This window comes from Hippopotamus amphibius, chromosome 10 (genome assembly GCF_030028045.1).
Source record: "Hippopotamus amphibius kiboko isolate mHipAmp2 chromosome 10, mHipAmp2.hap2, whole genome shotgun sequence".
Classification (NCBI taxonomy): domain Eukaryota; kingdom Metazoa; phylum Chordata; class Mammalia; order Artiodactyla; family Hippopotamidae; genus Hippopotamus; species Hippopotamus amphibius.
The window spans coordinates 25,187,209-25,210,032 of NC_080195.1; the positions used below are offsets into that span (position 1 = coordinate 25,187,209).

A 22,824-nucleotide genomic window follows, 5' to 3' on the forward strand; every position below is an offset into this window, starting at 1 on the left:
GATGTAAATGGAGTCAAGAGGAACTGGCTTGCAGAGAGATGATCTAGCAGAAAGAGATAAACTAGACTCATAAAATGATCCAAACCAAGGTTTAGACACCTATACCGGCTTCACGGATACTAAATTTGTCTCTGAGGACTGACTCTGAACTGATAGCAGGTAATGAGACTAAAGGTTTGTGACTGTCAGGGAGAAACCCATCTTGGATGAAAACGTTGCTGAAGATTTTCAAATGTTAACTCTGTTTGTAAGTAGATCCTATGTAGGCATGGACGTATTTGAATATTTTATATCTTCTCTCATTTGTCTTTCTACTACTAGATAAATGGGACTTGTAAGGCTCCGAATAGGCAAACAAGAAAAAAATTATATATGTATATGTACATAGTTTTCTTATTTGATCTGAAACACTGTGTGGTGTCCTACAGAGCCAGTCAATGGAATCATTTTGGCCTCGTGCCTGGGAAAAGACTTGTATACATTTGAGGACCAGTTCACTTTTTTTAAAGTTAAACTTGAAAAATAAAACCTTTAAGAGATGTTGCAAGTCTGTGAGTGTTTGTGATTTCCCAAGATTATAGAATTATAGAATAAGAATAATTTAAGGAAAAGAGGACCAGCATTTTCACTTAGGAATGTTAGCCTTTAATGATGACAAACACTGCAGTGCCTCAAAAAGATTTTAAAAATTCCTTTGTCGTAGTCCTAAATTGAAGTCCTAAGGAAGGATTGGTGATTTTCTTTAAGAATTTTAAGTTTTTTTTTTTTAATAAATTTATTTATTTATTTATTTTATTGGCTGTGTTGGGTCTTCGTTGCTGCACACGGGCTTTCTCTAGTTGCGGCAAGCGGGGGCTGCTCTTCCTTGTGGTGCGCGGGCTTCTCATTGCAGTGGCCTCTTGATGCAGAGCACGGGCTCTAGGTGCGTGGGCTTCAGTAGTTGTGGCACATGGGCTCAGTAGTTGTGGCTCACAGGCTCTAGAGCGCAGGCTCAATAGTTGTGGCGCAGGGGCTTAGTTGCTCCGCAGCATGTGGTATCTTCCTGGGGCAGGGATCGAACCCATTTCCCCTGCATTGGCAGGTGGATTCTTACCCACTGCGCAACCTAGGAAGTGCAAGAATTTTAAGTTTTTTAAAGTAATATTTCACCAAATTTTCATCTCACTTGTATAACTTGATTCAGTTGGTCATTAAAACTCGTAGTCAAAATTAATCCTGTGGAATAGGATTTCAACCCAAAAAAAGCTTTAGAAATGAATCTTTTTGTTTCTTTGTAGATACATGCTAGTTATTATTGAAGTAAACATAATTTCAATTATTTAATACATTTACAAAGTCCTATCGTGAAGCCAGTTTTTTGTTTCTTTTGTTCCAGTGTTACCTGAATATTCTGGAAAAATTAAAAGCAATCCATAGAAAGAGAAAATAATGCATTTTAAGGAAAAGTGCATTTTCTGCTTGGATGCAATACCTATTCATCACTTGAAAAATGGTACTTTTAATTCACTTAATTAGAGTAACTCATAACCAATTATTAGATAGAGCAGACTTGCCATTCCATTTCTATAGAATAAACATGCATCGTTATATTTATATTGATTAGTAATAGTAATAAAATATTACCTAAAATTAGTAATAATAATGTCATAAGGTAAGAAAATTGTAGAGACTTAAGAGCTAGTTTTTCCTTCCAATTTTATCATACTCTTGAGAGAAGGCCAGTAGGAACATAAGTCACTAAGGCGAAATGCTTCCTCAAAATTGTTTTCAGCAATTCAGAAGAGAAGGAAAAAAATTAGTCAGAGATTGTTTTAATCAAATTTAATGTGAAATAAAGTGTTACCTTTTTTCAGGCAGTAACATTTCTATTTCATGGCCGACATATTTAGAATTACGTGAGTGGATTTCCATACTAAATGTTAAGATAATTCAACTTTGAGGTTTCTATTAAAAATTGTATTTAAAAAAAGTTTCAAGTACAGCCCCTGGTGTTTTGAAGCTGTGTACTTTAAAACAAACACATAAATAAGAGTATGTCTAAGAGGTTCATGTTATTTATGTTTTATTTATTCTAGAAGGAATGTGATTTTTGTTAAAATAAGTGATTGCTGCAGTTGCCTTTCAGAAAATGGAGTTTCTATTTTAAATAATGCTAGTTCCAACTTAAAGATAAGGATATGTAAAACTATCAAGTATTTTTCTTCTCTCAATAAAAACAAAGAAGCTAGAGACCCTCTTCTTCCCTGCCCGCTCCCCGCCACCAACTTCTTCTATAGGTTTAAATTGCTTTTTTAAGCTATGGGGCACTTTTTAAATAAGATATTCTTTCATTATCATAGGTAACCTGTAAAACATAGTAACAGTATTTGTAATAGACTCTTAAGGGTTCAATCACCCTAATTATACTTACATACCACAAAAAAGACAAACCTCCTAAGTAAGTTTTCATTTCTTAATTTATATTATTTTATCTAATCATGTCCCTGCAGTAGTTTTGGAGATGTTCTTAAATATTCTTATGTTTGCTTCAAATATAGTGAACACAGCTTATTGAGTAAGCCCTCTGAAACAAAGCAAGTAAACATAATGAATAGAAGGGGATAGCTGGGATTAGCTTAACCACTGGTGGTGCAGTGGTTAAGAATCTGCCTGCCAATGCAGGGGACACAGGTTCAATCCTTAGTCCGGGAAGATCCCACATGTCACAGAGCAACTAAGCCAGTGCACCACAACTAATGAGCCTGTGTGCTGTAACTACTGAAGCCCACGCGCCTAAAACCCATGCTCTGCAACAAGAGAAGCCACCACAATGAGAAGCCCATGTGCCACAACTAAGAGTAGCTTCCCCAGCCACAACTAGAGAAAGCCCACGTGCAAGCAACAAAGACCCAGTGCAGCCAAAATGAATTCATTCATTCATTTTAAAAGAAAAAAAAAAGGGAATAGCTTTTTCTCTTATCTCTGATGGAATCATAGTATGGAGTATTCTGAATCATAGAAGTCAAAGCTCTTTTACAGTCTGACCTCCCATGAAGAATTCTTAACTAGAGATCCAGGCAATAGCTATGAATCGGCTTCAGGAGAAGGAGTTCCCGAACCTGCAAAATTGTTTGCTCGTTTTTTGTTTGCACATGTAAATAAAAATCCATAGCATATCCCAGATTCTGAAAGGAGTCGATGGCCCTCAAGATAAGAAGAACCACCATTTTAAATGCTAGAAATACTTGAGTGGTACCTTGGAGAGCACAGGGATTTTGTCCTCAGAGTTCTGAGTTTGAATCTTAACTGAAATTTTCCATCTGTAGGGTGCTGGCAAACTCCTTAATCTCTCTGAGACATCGTTTGCTTTCAGATAAGTCAGGGAAATAATACAGAATTTATATGCTATGGGGAGAACTTTGTGAGGTCTTATGTATTTTTCACTGGCTCATTGAAGTCACTCAGTAATAATCTTCTTTCCCTCAGTATCTTTGCTCAGAGATGATAGAAATTGTTACCGAAGCATCTACATGTTAAAATGAGGTTTTCTTTGTTGTCTGTCACCACGCATGGATATATCCTGTACCGTGTAGTGGACTTGGTTCTACAAGGCAGTTTTCAGCTGTGAATTTTTATAATGGGAAGCAACCTCATTAACTGTAATCTGGCCCAGGGTGACACTTGACATTTATATGGTTATTTTTTAAAATAATTTAAATGATTGCTCTTCTTTTAATTAGGGAAAAAAAACAGGCATGTTGACTGTTGACTCTGTCAAAGCTCCCCTTTCTGCCTTCAGAGCTTTTCTCAAGGACATTAAACACTTTTCCTAATTACTTTTTATTGATTTCTTGACATTTCTGCTTAACATTGACTGCTTATTTTTAGGAAACAAAGACTACTAAGCTAAAAATGTTAATGGTGCATTTGAAAGTACAAAGTTCAATATTTTAGTCATGTCTCTTACTAGCACTTATAGCTTGAAAAACTGTGTCACGGTTTTGCTGTCTTATCTTACTGCAGAAAGAAATATACAACCTTTAACTTACTTTGAGCAAATCTATGATTTACCCTGCAATATTTCCAGTTTTAAATACGATTAGACTTGACAGAGTCAACTGAGTAAAAAATTAGTAGAATAGCTATTTTACTAATATTTCATAAATATATTTCATAAATATTTCGTAAATGTATATTTTACCAAATATATGTAATATTTAGTAAAATAACTAATTTACTAATATTTTGTTAAAATACCGAATAGAGAAGAGGTTGATGAAAATTAAGCAACTCAACTCGGTATTATGCATTTTTGTTCCAAATTTGCAGCCATTTGCCATTAGTGAACACTTTAATTAGAATCTGCCCCTCTCTGACATATAGCATTTGTTTTGTCAGGGATGAGTATGTAAAACAATTCCAATTAGATGATCCTTACATGAAACCTAACCAGAAGGAAACGCTCTTATGTTAGCTTTTTAGAAAGTCCATTTTTTATAATAGTTGCTCATTTAAATTACTTGGTAGTCAGGATTTGACTTTCAATTAGGGGTGCTACCACAGGATGCAATTTTAAAACCTTCTTGTGGGTGATTTATATGTTATATGAAAATGAAATTAGAGGAAAAATTAACAGTCAACAAAATGAGCCTAATTTCAAATGTCGCTGGGGATAATTTTCATTTTATATAATTTATCTGCATCTCTTATGACATACCTATTTTTTTCTTCACTTCCCATCTCTTTGCGGAGTACAATCAGCTTTTAAAGGATTTAGTGGTATTAATATTGCATTGAGGTCAATCAGATGTCTTATGCAAATATTAAATATTGCTCAGGCATCATAACTAAATTTAGCATTTCATTTGGAACATTTCCTGCTGCCATAACTCCCCAAAGAGGTCTATAACTCAGTGCATTTATATCTGTGTGTACATTTATAATACATACATGCATAACTTCTCTTACTTTTTAGCTTCAGAAAGAAATGAGGTGGTTTTTTCTAACTTGGAGATTATTAAAAAATGAAAATTAAATTATTTTCCAAAAAAGGATTTTAAAAAGAAAAACGAGGATAATTTGAATGGAGGTTAGGTAGGACCCATTTCAACAGTGTGACACTGGATGTTCATATCAAATTTTTGAAGACTTTACCAATTTAGACTAAACTATTCAAGATTGGTTTAGTTTTCTGGTTCTTAGGGAAGTTTAACTGAAAAGATAACCATTTTATTCTGAAACAGACAATAGAATACTAGATAACATGGACTGAGCATTTTCCCTGAATTAAGTCTAAAATAGCATTGATGTGACTAACAGTGGTCTCTGGTCTTCTGCTAAGAATGCATAATCTAAAAGTAATATTTTGAGTCTCATTTCCTGTCATACAGGTTACAAACAGGGAAATATTCAGAAAGTGGAAGAATATGGCTTCTCTAATAGTCTGTTGAACAGATGCCTTTTTTTGTCATTTTGTGTATTTTTAACTACAAGATCACGTGTGTAGTTCTGGATTAAAAGAATCATGAGAAGGAATGCTTTAGTGAATATATTACGGGCCTTGCAGTTAACCTGCCTTGGAATTTCTCTCCGCTTTATTTATTACACTGAGAACACAGGCCTGCAGTTCATTCTCTTTCAACCTCAGTTTCTTCACCTGTGAAAAGGATAAAATGTTACCTGTTAGGTTTCTTGTGATGACAATGGGTCTAGAATATTTGGCACACAGTAGATCTTTAATGAATATGAGCCTTCCTGTTCTTAAGAGTTTATTGTCAAAAAAAAAAAGAATTTATTGTCTTTACCATACAGATAACTTTTGAGTTTCTTTAGCATTGATTTCTCTTCCCCCCGAAAAAAAGGAAACAGAAAGAATAGAAGCAAAAGACATGCCTTTACAATTTACAGCAAATGTTATCAATGCCAGATACCTGCTGGGCTAAGTGAATATGATTTCCACTTCGAAAGACAAGATTACTATAGAAAAGGATAAAGTTTTATGATACAAAGAGGAAGATGCTGAAGATGAAAATATACTAGCCAGAGAATTCTTCCATCTTTGCAATGATAAAATGTCTTCTCTCTCTGCTTCGCATTTCTTTTGTGCATTTCCCTTACCTACCTTGAAGATTACCTCAAAGCCAGAACGTGGTAAATAGCATGTCCAGTAGAAATGGTGGTTGTGAGTGTATTTAATGTGATCTCTGGTGTTTAACTCTTAGCTTCATTGGGATATAATTTGTGATGAGTCATATTCCAGAAATATGACTATTAACAATGGGTAGATTTATTTCTCCTATAACAAGAAAAGCAAGAGAAATGTTGTATTCCCACAAAGATGGCACTACTTTTTAAGATTTCACCCTTAAGCTGGGTATTGGGCAGGAGAATTCACCTGAGTAACTAGTAAGCCTGACAGGGCCCTTTTCCTTGTACTTTTCTCTTTGAGCCCATAATGAATCTGATGGTTTTGTTTCCAACATTTTGTAGAAACTTTTTCCCAAACGGTACTTTGTAGACCTCAACTCTACCATGTAAAAGAATTAAAACATTCTTTCTGACATTCATGTTTCTGGGACAGAAAAGGGCAGTTTCTATCACAGGTAATGATGATAATCCAATTTAATTTTTTACAAGCTTTTTGTTTGTTTGGTTTTCAATTTTAACATCCCTTTTGGATGATATATTTAGTGGGACTTGCCTGCAAAGAGTCTAGGAACCTGATGAAGAATGATAACCAGGCATATTTGTTCTTATCATTTTTTTCTTTTTAACAAAAAGAATTGGGAGTAGGGAACGAGAGAAGCGTGATGGAGAATTTAGCATCTCTTCCTAGTTAGCAACCATGCCTGTTCTTCAGCTTTTGAATACTTTTTAAGGTACTTGTCTCTTTCTTTAACTTACGCCTGGGGGACTGGAAATGCTGCGCACAGCAAGTTCTATATTTGGAATCAGTACAGATCCCTGTCAACCTCGCTAAATGATTACTCCTCACATCCACCTTCAAACATGTCATTTTTACCTTATTAAGTCATCAGGTTTAGCTGAGCAATGAGGGTGTGAGCTCTTTGCTGTTTGGATTATAAGATGCTCCTGATCATTTTCAGAGTGTTTATGACTAAGACTTCAGTGCCACCCCTGGTATTTCTCGTCATCAGTTACGATAGTGATGGATTCCATCTGTCTGGACCTCTGCTCCCATGGTTCTCTGATCTAGTAAGAACAGTTGGAACTTTGTTCTGACCTCGTGCTATGCCTGGTCACAGAGTTTCTTATAAAATAGAGGAAGCATTTTAATAAATCAGATGTATTCCGTATCTCTAGAGTTGGATCATTCGTGACTTCTTTGTCACAGAGTTTGTCAAATGGTCAGCAGTGTCATCTAGACCCTGAAGCACTGGTCTCACAGGTCAAAAGACCAGGACACAATTCCAAGCTCAGTCACCTTCTCTCTTTGATCTGTGCATATATACTTGGGTTCCCTGTCTCTAGAATGTGATTCCAGCAACATAGATCGTATTGACCCTTTAACAGATTCCATTTCGTCACACTTCTTCAATTTCTCTAAGTTTTCGTGTTGCCATTTATTATGATTCTGCATAGGAAACCCCAACTTCATGTCAGGATTTGAAGCTAGACTTTACCATAAATTGCAATATTCTAGCCTCTCAGCCCAAGGAATATTGTACATTCAGCAGGAAGGAACAAACCAAGGAAACTAACCACCTTATACTTGCACATCAAAAATCCTTCCAGGGCTTCCCTGGTGGCACAGTGGTTAAGAATCTGCCTGCCAATGCAGGGGGACATGGGTTTCATCCCTGCTCCAGGAAGATCCCACATGCCACAGAGCAACTTAAGCCCGCATGCCACAACTACTGAGCCTGTACTCTAGAGCCCACAAGCCACAACTATCGAGCCCACATGCCACAGCTACGGAAACCTGCACGCCTAGAGCCCGTGCTTCTCAACAAAGAGGATCCCCGCTCACCGCAACTAGAGGAAGCCCACATGCAGCAACCAAGACCCAAGCAGCCAATAAATAAATAAATAAATAAATTTATTAAAAAAAAAAATCCTTCCAGTTGCAGTGAACTCTCCTGTGACTAAGTTTATTCCCTGAAGGATGTTATAGCCTCATTTATATCACAGAACTGACATCCCAGACCTTTCTAATTGAATTGAACTTCAGATTCACTCTTAGGTCCCGAGAAGTGCTAAGTTTTCCCAGAGCCAATATCCTTCATGTTTTCTCTCCTTCTCTTTCATCCACCATCAGAGTACTTTTTTGTTTACTTTCTCTCTGATATTCATGGGTGAGATTTCTCTTTTAATTTTAAAAATATGTGTGGCCAGCTTTTTCTGTGGATATTATTGTGGATGTGCCAATGCCTCGTTCTGACTTTAGGAGAAATATTTTGACACTACGCATTCACTTATAATTTCCATCTGTTCATCCATGTGTTCTTGCTTGTTCACCTTTGAGCAACTAAATTTGTTATTTACAACCAAAATAATTCACAGATGAAATGGTCCTCAAATCCTGAAAACAAACAAACAAAAAATGAAAACAGACAGAATCACAGGCAGATATTTAGAGGATTGAATTTGGCAAAGGATAAGTTGAATTTGAAATACTTTAAAGCATAATCATATATTTTAATAGTATTGGTAAATAATGAATTCATTTGTATTCAGTCTGCTTAAAATTATATTTGGCTTTATGATGAACTAACGTCAACAGGTTAGATGAAAAGCAACGAGAAGTCTAGAAAGCAAAAATGGTGTGTGTGGGGGGGTTGGATCATGCAGTATCGTGGGCCCTTTATAAGCTCTAGAGAAAGAGCTTTGATTCCAGGAGTGATGAGATTGAGTTGAGGTGAACCCTTCCGTTTCTGTCATTTTTTTTTTCAACAAAAAAAAATTTAAGAATATATGTATCCTTTAAACCAATGGGTAAGAGAGTGCAGTTTGATATTCTAAGGAAGGAAAGCTATAGTCACACACACACACAACACACACAGACACACACACACACACACACAGTGCTCTGGCAAATGGGAATTAGCTTCCCAAGCATGAACTTCAGGCTCAGTCTAGCGTCTGTGATAGATCCTTGTGACCATTTGACAGGCTCTGATAACCTTTTAATGGAGAACAGTGTGAAAGGGCAGTGAAGGATTACTGAGTTCTAACAACATCTGTCTGGCAATTAAGATCCTTTTCTTATTATCACCATTTAATTCCAGGAACTTGTGTGGCATCTGTAGAACAATGACTCACTTCCCTGAGTTCTTCAGACTTTGAGAAAAAAATTAAGCTTTCGAGTTTTGGGTAGAGAACTTGAGGCATTAAGGTGCAGGGAGAAGCAAGTTTCTCAACAGAAAAGATCACCCATGTGGGACTGATCTCTGTGAAGACATTTACATCCCTGGGATTGAGTATCCAACACACCAGAAAGGTGTGTAATCAAGAAAAAAAATCTCTGACTCTTTCAACAAAAGCATTCCATGTTTCCCTATTCTTTGGAAGTGATGTGTTCTTAAGGGAAAAGCTGTGAATCAAACAGGTCTTTTTAAAGAATAGGGTCTGAGGTCTGGTTTCTTCTTCCTTTTTTTTTTTTTTTTTTGGCTGCATTGGGTCTTTGTTGCTGCACGTGGGCTTTTCTCTAGTTGCAGCAAGTGGGGACTACTCTTCGTTGTGGTACTTGGGCTTCTCAGTGCGGTGGCTTCTCTTGTTGCGGAACACAGGCTCTTGAGCGCAGACTCAGTAGCTGTGGCACACGGGGTTAGTTCCTCCACGGCATGTGCGATCTTCCCAGACCAGGGATCGGACCCACATCCCCTGGATAGGCAGGCGGATTCTTAACCACTGCGCCACCAGGGAAGTCCTGGTTTCTTCTTATTAACAAGATCTCCTTTGCCTAAGAAGCCTTGTTTCTGCTAAGAAATATAACCAGAGCTTGCCGGTCATCTGTGAACGCTCAGTGGGTTCAGAATCATAACGCTGCCCTTGTCTCCCCATTATGGTGGTCGCGGGATTCAGTAGTTACGGAACTGGAGAATTCTCACTAGGTATTGGCAATGCCTGGGTGAGCAGATGAGCGATCCAGATTCCTACTAGACTTAACATTTGGTCTTGTAAAGTGTTTGACTTCTTCAAAGCTTTTGCATAAATGACAGATCTCAACTGAAGACATTGGGCTCCTTTGCAGGAACTCTATGGGAATAGGAGAAATTAAACTGGCAAAGTGGACCTGACTTAGAATTGGGTTCTGCCTGCTTTGGTTTTGGGGTGGCTTTGTAGAGCCGTGGTCCCCTTACAGCTGAGGTGCCACAACTCCCTGCTTTATACTGTGTCCTTCATCTGTGTTTGGTATGAAGCACCTTAGTCACGGATGGAAAGAACAAAGATTTGTATTAAACACGTACTTGCAGTGACTACAGAAATGGTTTATCTTTGAAAGGGGGGAAGACCTCAGCCATTCTAGATTATTATAGCTTCAGGAGGTGGAAGTGTTTTATTAGTCCATATACACAGATACATATATCACCGTCGGGAAGAAAACTAATAAATGATAACGAAGATGCTACGTGTGGACCTTCTTAATATTCCCTGTTTCTGGCTGTGCAGGGAGATAGCCAGGCAGCTTAGATAAGACCCTGACCTCTACTCCACCTTTCTTTTACGACGTGCTTCAACATGCCCTTTTTTGGTTTAACTATAAGCTTTTTTTGATTTAACTGTAGGCAGCATGATGATTTCCATTGCATTTTTCCAACAAGCGAATGGGGTAGATAAATAAAACAGCTAGGCCAGATGATGAGAGTAAGACACTGAACACATGGCTCCAGTTTTTTAAAAATACTGTGACTTTGGAAGAAAAGTTCAAAGCGTGCACCTGTCTGTTTTCTTTTTATTGAACAACAAGGTTTAATGGCAACAGTAGAAAACCAGGTGTCTGTTCAGCTTGAGTGTTGAGGCCCAGAAATTGAAAAACAAAACACAACAAAAAGCCTGAGGCTTGAAGGAAAGCTTCTTTAGGGATAATGTAGTCAAGATGAATTTATAACGTTGGCCCCGTTCCTGTGAAGGCGCAGGATTTGCCTGTTGTGGTTCCTCTCCCAGCGCCCAGCCCCCCCCCAACCTAAAAAGTGTATGTTCTTTAGAAAAACAAGACCTGTGATGATCTGAGTATTATGAGACCAGCTGGTCCTCTGAGGGACAGGGCAAAAGGTTTTCTTGCGGTGAAGCGGTTAAAGTTATGTGTGCTTTTCAAAGGAACCTATCTATGAAACAGAATCACAGACATAGAGAACAGACTGGAGGTTGCCAAGGGGGAAGGGTTTGCAGGGAGGGATGGAGTGGGAGGTTGAGGTTAGCAGATGTAAGCTTTTATATACAGGATGGGTAAACAACAATGTCCTACTGTACAACACCAGGAACTATATTCAATATCCTGTGACAAACCATAATGGAGAAGAATATGAAAAAGAATCTCTATATGTATAACTGAATCACTTTGCTGTACAGCAGAAATTAACAGAGCACTGTACATCAACTATACTTCAATTAAAAAAATACTGAAGAAAAAATAAATAAGTAAATCAAGTTATATGTGTTTTTGAACCCGTGTTTTATTCCTGTTCAGATTGGCCACGTGTAAACGCAATAGAGGTGTTAAAAGTTAGATTTTCATGTGTCATTTGGTGACATAGAATTTGTGTTAGGACCCTAAAAACCGCAGATACAGATTTCATGACACGTCGCCTTACAGGGAGGGATGTTTTGCTATTCTGATCACAAACCTGGGAACGAGGAACTCCTGGGAGTTCTGGGAAAATACAAGCCCTGCACTTAGCCAAGTGTTAGAGAGCAGGATTCGTATGTTCGAACATGCATTTTTACAGCTTCATTCCTTTATATGCAGCAACCTTTGGCCTCAGTGAGGAAAATGTGGCGCTGATGGAACCAGAGTCTGGACTTTATGTCCACAGCCGTCACACAAACGCAGAATTGCTATAATTTGGCTAAATGGTGTGTAGCAGTGGACAGTCTGGGGGTTTAGAGCTACAGTGGTGCCTTTCTAAGGAATACTCTCCAGGCTTGTTGTGTTACAGACTCACTGATCAAAGAGGCCTGGCTCCAACCTGAAACCCTTGGAAGATGGTGTCTGTGTTATCTGGACCCCATTTTTTTTCCTATACTTTTATAGAGGCTCCTTTATGCAAAATGCTGAAAGTATAGATTTGAGGTGCTTTCATAACTTTTAGGACTATCACTACCTTGATCATTTGTGTAACTTAGAATTTGGGCCCAACTGTGACACCGTCTGCTCGTAATGGGTTCCTTTACACCAACAGACACGTGATATTCTTAAATTAAGAAAGCGTCGATCACGTAGTTGTGGCTACAGGACTTGACATTTTAATTTTATCAATGAGTCTTGAGAATGGGCCTCGGTCCCTCTGTCTAATAACATTGCAGGTATTTCCTGAATTGTGTGAAGAGTAATGAGAAAACGTGTGTTAGGCAGTTTGAATGCCTTAGAAAGAGGTGCGATACAAGGTGTGAAATACAAAACCCCAGCATTTAGTTCTTGCTTAATTTTGATGTATGTGAATACAAAGTAGCCGTAATTCTTCAAAGATGGCGCCCATTCCTCCCCCATCATTACTGTGCTCGTTTGAGCAATCTTCCTCTGTCATCTAGACCTTTGTATCAGCTTCTTCACTGGTCCCCTCATCTCCGTTTTTCTCCCCTTCCAAAGGCTATAGGATAGACCATTAATTTTATTAATCATGGCCCTAAGCAAAAACCCAACTCTCTCCATGACCTACAAATTAAACATTAATGCCAGCCCTGTTACCGAGGGCTTCTTTAATGCGGATGTATTATTTTTTTATAGCCTCATTAACCTCACCTCCCTATTTATGATCCATCTCCCAAACTGAACTGCTGCCTTTCACTGAACGTGACATTCATTTTCCCATGTCCGCCAATTCCTTTGCTGTCCCCTTTAATAGAATGCCTTTTTCTACCCCAAGTACAGCCCCAACTCCCCTTCTTAATGTATCACCCTTTGAAAGTATCTCCTATTCTGCGTATTTCTTGTCAGGTTCACACCTAGCTGATCTAATTGATTTATATTTCCTCTTGCTGTTGTGACTATCATCCGTTTATTTTATTTGGGTTTGCTTGCTAGTTAATACTGGTATCCAATTATATCATCTTCCAGTGATGATTATTATTTTATCTTCTCATTCCCTACAGTTGTACCACAATTTGTTATTCCTGCCTTGTTTCATGGGCTGGAACTCTCACAGCAATGTTAAACTGTAGCACCACTAGTCAACATTCTTGGCTTGTTCTTGATAATAAGGAAACCACCCCCACCCCAAGAGTTTCAGGGTTAAGTATGATTTACGTTGGGGGCTAAAGTCGACATTTTTAGGTTGTATAGAGTTATCATTCTAATTCCACTTTATAAAGACATGTTTTGAAAAGCCTGAAATTGATATTTTTGCATTTTTAAGTTTTAAACATATGTAAGCATATATTTAAGTGTGTACATATGTATGTATAAATTTAAACATGCGTATTGAACATAATGAAAGTACGAAGAATAATATATAATGACTTTCCATGTAGCCATCATCCAATCCAGCAGTTATCAATTTTATTTTATCCTGATTTCATTCACTTCCCTTCCCTCTTACTATTTTGAAGTAAATCCCAGACATCTTATTATTCAATGTATAAATATTTCAGCATGTATCTCTGAAAGATGAGTTTTTAAACATAATCATAATGCATTTGACACATATACCAATTAATGATAACCCTTTCTAATCAGTGATCAGATTTCCTCTTATATCAGGATCCAAATAATTTTCACTCATTGTGATTGGTTTGTATGTGTCTTTTTAATGTCTATATTTTAGGTTTTTCTTTTCTCTCACCCTTTGGCCTGTTTCTAGCTTTAGCTCTCTTTGTCTTTTTATCTTCTTTTAATTTTTTTTTTTTTAAGAAATCAGGTTATTCGCCCTGTAGAGTTCTCCATAGTTTGGGTTTTTCTGATTTCATCCCATAGTGTTCTTTTATATGTTCCTCTGACCTGTGTTCTTCCTGTAAATTAGTAGCTGTATCTGGATGCTTGATTAAATTCAGGGTTGATTTTGGGGGATAAGAATACTTTGTAGATCATTTTATAGAAATTGATTTTCAATCTTATCAGTGTTGATTCTCTATTTATTGAAATGACCATATGGCTTTTATTTTTGATATGCCGTGATTTTTTTTTAATTTGATGAGTAAGATAATGAATTGGCCTCATAGTTTCTGTCTTTTGACCTTTCATCTACTTTCATTTCTAAGTGTATTTTAGCTGATGAATAAATTAACCTATGTCAGTAAATGTCACATGGTAATTTCAGCATCTTGCTAAATAACTGAATCCTTGATCAGTTCCCTTTGTTTTGATGTGTTCTGTTTGGTGCTCCAAACTTTTGACTAACTTGGAAAATGACAGGTTAACATTTTCTACACTGACATGACCTTCTCCTAACCAAATTGATACTGGTAGAAAATGCAGAATACAGTAAAGAATGTGCCGCTTCTACATTTAGACTGACGTGATCTATAAATATATCAAATTAAGCTAGTCAAATGGACTGCTAATATTTGCTTTGTAGGCTAGATGGATTTTACTCCTTTAGAGTAGGTATTGATAGGAAAACATTCAGGAACAGCTTGAAAGTTTGTTGACTTCTGGCTATGGAAATTTTATACTCAGATAAAACTGTCAGTGATTAGTAGGAAACGTATAGCAGAACTGTATTTCTGGAGCTGGCTTCTTAGCTGAGAAAGGATTATTGGCTTTGTAAGGAAGAAAATGTAACTTTCTCATAACTCCACCCGGCCAGCCATCCACTGTGAAAGGAGACTCCTTCTTCTTTAGAAAAGCTAAGACATCCTAGAAGGCATTTATGCCATTGACGTGTTGCTCTAAGAAGGAGTAGAATAATTACAGTGTCATGAGTGAAAAGTACTGTCAGAAAAAGAAAAAAGAAAAAATAGCAACTTCTGTGTCTGAAAAATAACCTTTCTTGACAATTTTTATTTTTCTAAGGATAACACTATCTAATGACACCAAAGCATTTGCTCAGCAACTGCTGGGAACTTAGGATCTGCTTTTTGTTTAGCTACAAATGAGCTCAGTGTTACAACAAAAATTAGAATTTTGTTTTATGAGGAGAAACACCCAAGGGTCACTTTTCATTCTGCTGAAGAAGGAAGAAACAATACTGCCCAGAGAGCTTGTAAGGGAGGGAGGAATCTAAAGGCAATCTTATTAACCTACTTCAGCCCCAATATACATATAAGAAAACAGAAAACAAGCATGTCCTAATTCACTTATGTGACTTTGGGCAGCCTGTACACTTCTGTGAACTTTTAGCTAGAGGTATTTTATGAAAGACTGCAGAACTATTCTTTTGAGAAGACTTGTCTCCTCTTTTTCAATATGGGATAAACTGTACAATACGTGAAGATTCTTTCTGGTCCACCATTCCAGGTGTGTTATGATGCCAGAGCTCAAGTTCCCCACTTAAACCAGTTAACCTCTATCAGCCCTTGCTGTCAGCTTATCCTTTGGATAGATTCTCACCTTCTGGGTAATCTACCAGCCTCTAAATATGTCCAGCTGATTACCAAGTCCTGAGGTCCATGAAGTGAGATGCCTTAATTCTACTTTAGAAAGTTCTGTTTCCATTTATGGTCTCGTGATGGTTCTTCCCTGGCTTTTCTGTTTGTTTCTGTAGCAGAGTCCAGGAGAGGAGAGGCCAAGGAGACAGGCTCTGGGAACCTCCAAGTCAGGATGGGTTTCTTTGAATCTTCTCCTATCATTTTTTTTTTTCAAGTACCTATTTGCTATTCAGCAAAGGATTGAATTACTACTTGGAAAAAAATGCCAACTCAGAATAATGATGCTTTAGTGGTTCTGAGTCTGGCTCTGCATTTTGCTTTGGAGAACTAATGCACCCCCCCACCCCGTCCTTCCGTTGGCATCTACAGAAGCTGCATTAGGTGACCTGGCTCTTCCTGCTCAGCTTCTGAGCCAGTGTCGTTTTCAGGAACCGCATAAGCATTTTTTCTCAGTAGGAGTTCAAACTGCTGTAGTACATAATTGCTGAGGAGCTATATTCTGAGCAAGAATAATAATTTCAGATTTAAAAAAAAAAAAAAACTGGGAGATCAAAGAGCAAGAAAGCATGCAGATTTCTAAATATATAGCCATGGAAAATATCACAGGTAAGGATTTAAAAAAAACCCTGCAACTTTGTAGCAATGGACAGTTTCATGTTGGAATATAAAAATTGTTAATATTTGCATATATTATTGTGAGAACGGCGTAGTGTGATTTAGTTTAATCTTCTGCGAGTAAATCATTAAGAATTGTGCTAAAAACTCCTAGTCAGGGCTCATTGGCTCAGGGAAGACAGGATCTAATGATTGTTCCTTGGGGTAAACGCTATACACTCATACTAATTCCTGCTAATTGTCAAAGAAGAATAGACTGGCTTCTTATCAGCAGTTTGCATTTGTGTAATGGCCCTGGTCTGTTGGTGCTGTCTACTTCACTGATAAGGAAAACACCACTTAAAACAAGCAAGAAAGTGAACCATCCTTTCCAGCAGTATTTTCTTTTTAGCCTGTCTTTGAGCAGAAAAGCATGGCATTCTACAGGAAATACTGTGCAATTCCATGGGAAAATACTTAGTAATGAGCAAACAATTACTCCTCAAAATTGTATTCTGTGTATTTACTAAAGTATGCAATAGGACACAATTTCCAAAATATTTAGTTATAAAGTTTATACTGTGATGCATATTCTGTGGACATTGTACTATTTTTAAATATTTTAAAGTTTTTAAACTGTTACAGTAACACACAAGATTATAAGTACAGTGAATTCACATAACTTGGAGGCTTGGTCAGAAATGTTAGAGAATTACAACTGAAACTTACACAATATTATAAATCAACTATACTTCAATTAAAAAAATTAAGGAAATATTAGAGAATTTCGTGGATCTGGAAAGTTGAAAATAATTACACATTTAAGATAGTTTCTTTTTCTTGTAACTCAAATTGTTCTTCAGTTTTCTTTTATAAGCAAATTGAGTAGGTATAAATTATTGACAGTGATTTTGAAAAAGCTAAATAAATTATTGATATTTACTTACTGTTTTGCAATCATTCAGCAGTCACGCCTCCAAATCAGACCATCTCTTCACATTTTGTAGAAGAATAATTTACTAAGAAACAGCATTCAAGGCTTGATTATATGTAATTACAGAGTCTGGACAGAAATGTTTTTGCTTCTCTTTGTTCCATATTTATGCCATTAGTAATGGAAACATATCATCTATTTGTGTGCAGTTTTGCAACTGACACAGTGTTTTATCAAACTTTGCAGCAACCCTGCAGTATCTCATTTTTGCAGCTGAATATACTAAGACAGGTAACTGGACAGGAGTCCCACAGCCAGTAATTGGCAAAATTGTGCCTTGGACCTGATTCTTCTCAGCTAACTCCAGGGTCATTTCACTACATTTTATCTATAAATATCGCCTTTTATAAAGGAGAATTGTTTACTTTAGGTGTTATTATTATGTCTTGCCTATAATAGGCAGTCGTTAAAGAATTGTGAAAGGAAGGAAAAAAGAAGGGAGGGAGGGAGAGAGGGAGGGAGGGGAAGGGGTAGGTGAAGGGAAGGGAGGTTAGAAGAAGGAAGGAATCCTATTGCCTGGTACAGGATTTGAGAAGTCTTTAAATGGTAATCTTAGTCTCCAAATCCTTGTCTAAGTCAGAGTACTGTGCAACAGCCCTCCCCAGAACGGTCACTAGCCCTGACCTATGTCACCAAGACAGACCAGGTATCCAAGAGTGAAACACTCGGAAGTAGTTCTCTGGTAACAGGTTAACTGCTGTACTTGTACTTTCTGCGTTATAATTTTGTAATTGATCACATCCCAAGGAAAGTGTGTTTGGGATAAGATGTTCATATAAATGACAAACATAGAAGTAATGAGGTCAGAGTTATCTGTGTTCCTAATCGCTGTCCAATTAGCACTTACTAGATGACAAACTCCCAGATTATGACTAACTAGTTACAAAGCAGAGGGAGACAGGGTTTATTAAGGACTGAATGAGTGAGATCTGTGTTGCCTACTTCCAGGAACAGCTATGAAGGTCATCTTTTATATATCAAAAGCACTTTCTGTTGGCCAAACTGTTAGCTTTATCCCTGATAAACTCCTGCCAGCTCCTCCAGAAAGAATGCTGTTCCCACAATTTGGTTTGAGAACCTGCTTTGTCCGTTTCGTTAATTTCTGGCAGGATTACCAAATGGAAACTGACTTAGCAATACAGCATGTATAGGCCAAAGAGAAAGGATGTCCCTGCAAAATTTATAGATCTGCTTAGGGCTGACTGTGCACTGCATTCAACTAAGGAGACTATAAGGAAACAGCAAAAATCTGAAAGGTGCGCATATACACCATCCGGATTCCAGGTTCTTCTGACAATTACAACTTATTCCTGTGTATGGCTCTTGGTTGAGAACAGCTGTATCCAGTCAGTGCACACTTTGTGTCACCTGGGAGTTAATTGCTGCTTTGCATTTCCACGATTATTGTTGTTCTCGCTGCTACTGAAGGAGAAAAGCACTAAGCAGGGTAGTCCGTGACCACATAAGAGAGTTGCTGCTTCATTTTCTCCAAGAATTATTTTGTTGTCAACTATCCCATTCCTAGTGTCAAGTCATGATCTAAGAATTTTTCGAATGAATGTGTCATAATTCAGAGCTGCAGGATATCATTCAAAGGATAATCGTGTCAGGAAAAATACTTTTAAAGGACTGAAAAAAAAAAGATTATTTCTAATTTTAACCCACATTTCTTAATCCTACTTATCTGATAACACAAAATCAGAAATCCCAAGGCATAGGTATGGTGTGTCTGTCTCTTGTTTCTATCATAGCTAATTTTCATTGTTAGTTTGTAATTAACATGGAGTGTTTGCTTTGGCAGGGAGGGGGATGTTGGTTTTGTTGTTTTTAATAAAAGCCTCAGCATTTGTTCTGAAAGAGCCTGCAGCAGTGTTTGCTGCCCGGCTTGGGTGAGGGGTAATTCTGCAGCCTGTCAGGGATTCAGGGACCACTGGAGTCTCAAGGCTCAGAGCTCCTTTGCAGGAATGATGGTGACAGAACACTGCAGGTGGTCCCCTTGGCAAAAATACTGTGCCCAATTTGTCATCCCATAGATCCCTGTCAGCAGTTGTAACTCGTAAGCACAAAATCTTTAACATTTAAGACAAACTCCCTCCTAATATTTTTTTAAAAGCAATTGCCATGGATGAAAATATAGCACCTAAGTAAACAGTTTTCACTTGAAGATATAATATCGTGTTAAAATCTATGCTAAGTGATGTGTAGAAATTGTCTACTCTATTATTTTTAGACCAAATGATGCAAATTATGTTTCCCCTCTTCCTAATAAAGATGGTAAAGTATGGCTGATAGCAGAGGGTAAAATCGCCTCTCTCCTCACTCTCCGTGGTCTTTTGGTTGGCTCTGTAGACCTGACATCTGGAAATGCATTCTGAAAAGGACTTTGTGTTGGAATAATTTGAAAACTGACCCAATTCTCAGTTATCTGTCGTAATGGTTCAAGAAAAGCATGCCTCTCTGAAATCTTCAGATTTCTGTTAGCAAACTTTGCATCAGATTGATAAATATCAAAATTAAGATGCTTCGCTACTTGTTCAGTAATAATACCTGCTGTTATTCATCGGATGCCAGTTTTGCGCCATTTCCTTTACCTAGATTATTGATAATCTCTATAAAAGTCCTGTAAGAGTGCCCTTACCATATTTTCTAAATGGGAAAATTGACCATCTGGGTGGTTAAGTGACTTGCTCAAGGACACAAATCTAGTAGGAGACGGAATTTGAACCAGATCTGTCTGCAAAATGCAAATCATTTTGACTGTCCTTTGCTGTTCCTCCTAAAAGCCATGGTGAGAACAGTGAAATGGTCCCAAACATGCCTTAGGAGAATAAGAGAGAAGAAAGGTCTCGAATCATTCAGAAACTGAATAATCAGAGGTTGAGTATTTTGATCAGGTAGAGTAAAAATCAAGCAGAGTTAGAGGAGCAATTAGGTTAAATGTCAAAGCAAAATGTGCACTTATGTAGAAACCCATTATAACTGCATTATTTTTTGAAGTCATGTAATTATACTTTTCATGTTGAAAAAACTCTGGCATTGCCATCCAGCTCATCTTACTGTATACATGCAGGAAGGAATGTTAATCATATCTTCCTTTTTCTTTTTAATAGTTAATTAATTAATTCAATGTCTGTCATTCTTCATGTTTTTCAGATTTTCATAACTTTTAATTTTGGTTAACAAAAGGCCACTGTTTATGATATATCTGAGTAATTTTATGCAGTAAGCATGTTCCTCAAAATTATTTGTAAATTGATTCATTTGAAAAAATGTAAAGTGAGGTTGAATACTTATATGAGGTTTATTTTCCAATTAAATTATTCACAAATAAAAAAATGTGCACTGATGAGGTAAAAGAAAAAGAAAGGCAGGAGAAAATGGAAAAATATCTGACAGGTCAAGTAAAAGTGAACAAGGGCATCTGAATTTCACATGCAAATAGGAAAATAGAAATTGATAAGGAAGACCAAGAATGAAAAGTCACTACGAATGAGTCAGATCATCACAAGGAAAACTTTTGTCTGAAGATGGATTCTGCCACCCCCCCCACCCCCCCCACCCCCCCGGGAGAGCACACAGAATCCTCCTTGGTTTTACATTTCATCCTGATAATATCAGCGATAAACATGTTGTAAGTTAGACCTTTTGGGGTTGAGACTGAGCAGTGTTTAAGGTGCTCTCAATGATGTAAGTGGAGAGAGGTTCTGAGACTAAATGCTCTTACAGTCTCAGGACTTTGGCTTCATTTAATCCCTGCACCTGTGGTAGAGCTGTCAGTATCAGCCTGACTTTCCAATAACTCTGAGGTTTGAAAGCAAGCGGATATCAAGTTTATCGCATGAAGATGTTGGAAACCAAAATTAAAACTTCTTTCTACTCTTATTTCAGAATGGGTGAATTTTGCAGTGTTTTATTGTACATTTGCAGCAATGGTAGACCGTCTTTGCCTTTCTCCAACAGCATGATGGCAATCAGACATTCAGTAACGTTCTTCTGAGTAGAAATTAGAATAGAATGGAAATTTTGCATAGAATGCCCCCTGATCTATATGTTAATGTATATTCAATTAATACTATTTTTTTTTCATTAGGAACAAATAAGCCACCTTGTATTTTTCTTTGCTATACATTATGTCTAAAAAATATCGAGTCCATATACATATAACACAGAATTTCAAACTAAAATAATTTTATCAGTTGCCATTAAAAATTGATATTGAAATTCACTTGCACTGATATGAATTTATACCATTATTTTTGAGGCTTCCTGGAAAATGTATTTTTCTTAATGACAATAGATCTCTTTTCCAACTTCCTTAGAAGATAAAGTATTGGTTATAAGAAACGTTGAACCTGTTTCCTATTTAATTATAATTAAATTAATTAACTGTAATTACCCTTTTATAATTGTATTCTATTGAATTACAACCAGAAAGTACTTAATGTCTTTGCTGTTGTTTGTTAAGCCTGAAAGTTTAGTGGAGTATGCCATATCTTATGTGAACTCTTCCTTTTAGGAGAATTTAAGATTAAAGGCTGCTTGGGAGAGGGAAAGATGGCTATAAACCTTTCCCCTTCTTTATCTTTTATCCAGCCACATCTACATCTACAACTGGGACAAGCCATCTTGTCAAGTGTGCAGAGAAGGAGAAAACGTTCTGTGTGAATGGAGGCGAGTGCTTCATGGTGAAAGACCTTTCAAACCCCTCAAGATACTTGTGCAAGTAAGAAAAGAAATCCTCTGTGTGGCTTATGTCCATGACTGCTTCTTTCAGATGATTCCATGTCTCATGATGTATTGTTGCTGCTTTTTCCAATTTCGTTGCATCCTTTGACTAATGCTGTTTTATTTATAGAGTGTTGTGAAAAGTTCATACCGTTTATCATCTTCTCTGTTATATCCAGAATATTTTTTTGCTTTTTTCAATGTGGTTTTTTTTTTTCTTCTTGCCTTCATTTTTATAAAGTTGCTTTCCTTGTGGTTTTCCTCATTGTTAGCTAAGAGAGATGTGCAAATATCATAGAGGCCTAGAAATTTGGATACCTACATCTCCATCTAATGTATGAATGAAGCTGTAAGATAATGTTCCTTTTTGCCCCAGTGGTCACCTGCAAAGCAAATAGGACAACTAAAAGAAGCAGAATGTTCTTTACTGACACATCTGTTACACTTGGCATTAGCATATTCTTTTATAACTAGTTTTTAAAAATGGAATTTAGGGTGATCTCACTAATGAAAAGCCAGCAACTTGCATTCATTTGGAAATGCATTTAGTGTATAGCATCCTTTCGTGTAGGACGCAGAGTGTTCTTTCATGCACTACAGTTATTTATAGATATATTTAGAATGGTGCTCTCTCCAGTGACCTGAAGGAGTTGATGAATCATTAAGAAGACACAGTTATTCTCTCTCAACAGACAGAAGTTAAACAAAGATGTTGTCAGTACAGGTTACATTAAATATTTAAACCTTGCAGTTAAAATTAGTAGGTCTCATTAAAAAGCACGTGTTTATTGTGCCATGCATTTTTAGTCTATGCTTGATATTTACGC

General features: G+C 37.1%; 1 protein-coding gene across 9 annotated transcripts in view; it reads left to right on the forward strand.

The window, feature by feature from the left end:
* NRG1 (neuregulin 1) overlaps positions 1-22,824 on the forward strand; it is a 1,000,105-nt gene that overhangs the window by 945,209 nt on the left and 32,072 nt on the right. For 8 of the 9 annotated variants that reach the window (XM_057696608.1, XM_057696615.1, XM_057696613.1 and 5 more), the window contains one exon: positions 21,866-21,995. In XM_057696608.1, coding sequence (XP_057552591.1) covers positions 21,866-21,995 — 130 coding nt within the window. Of the gene's footprint in view, positions 1-21,865; positions 21,996-22,824 lie in introns of those variants that run through there. The other variant, XM_057696617.1, reaches the window with a different exon arrangement.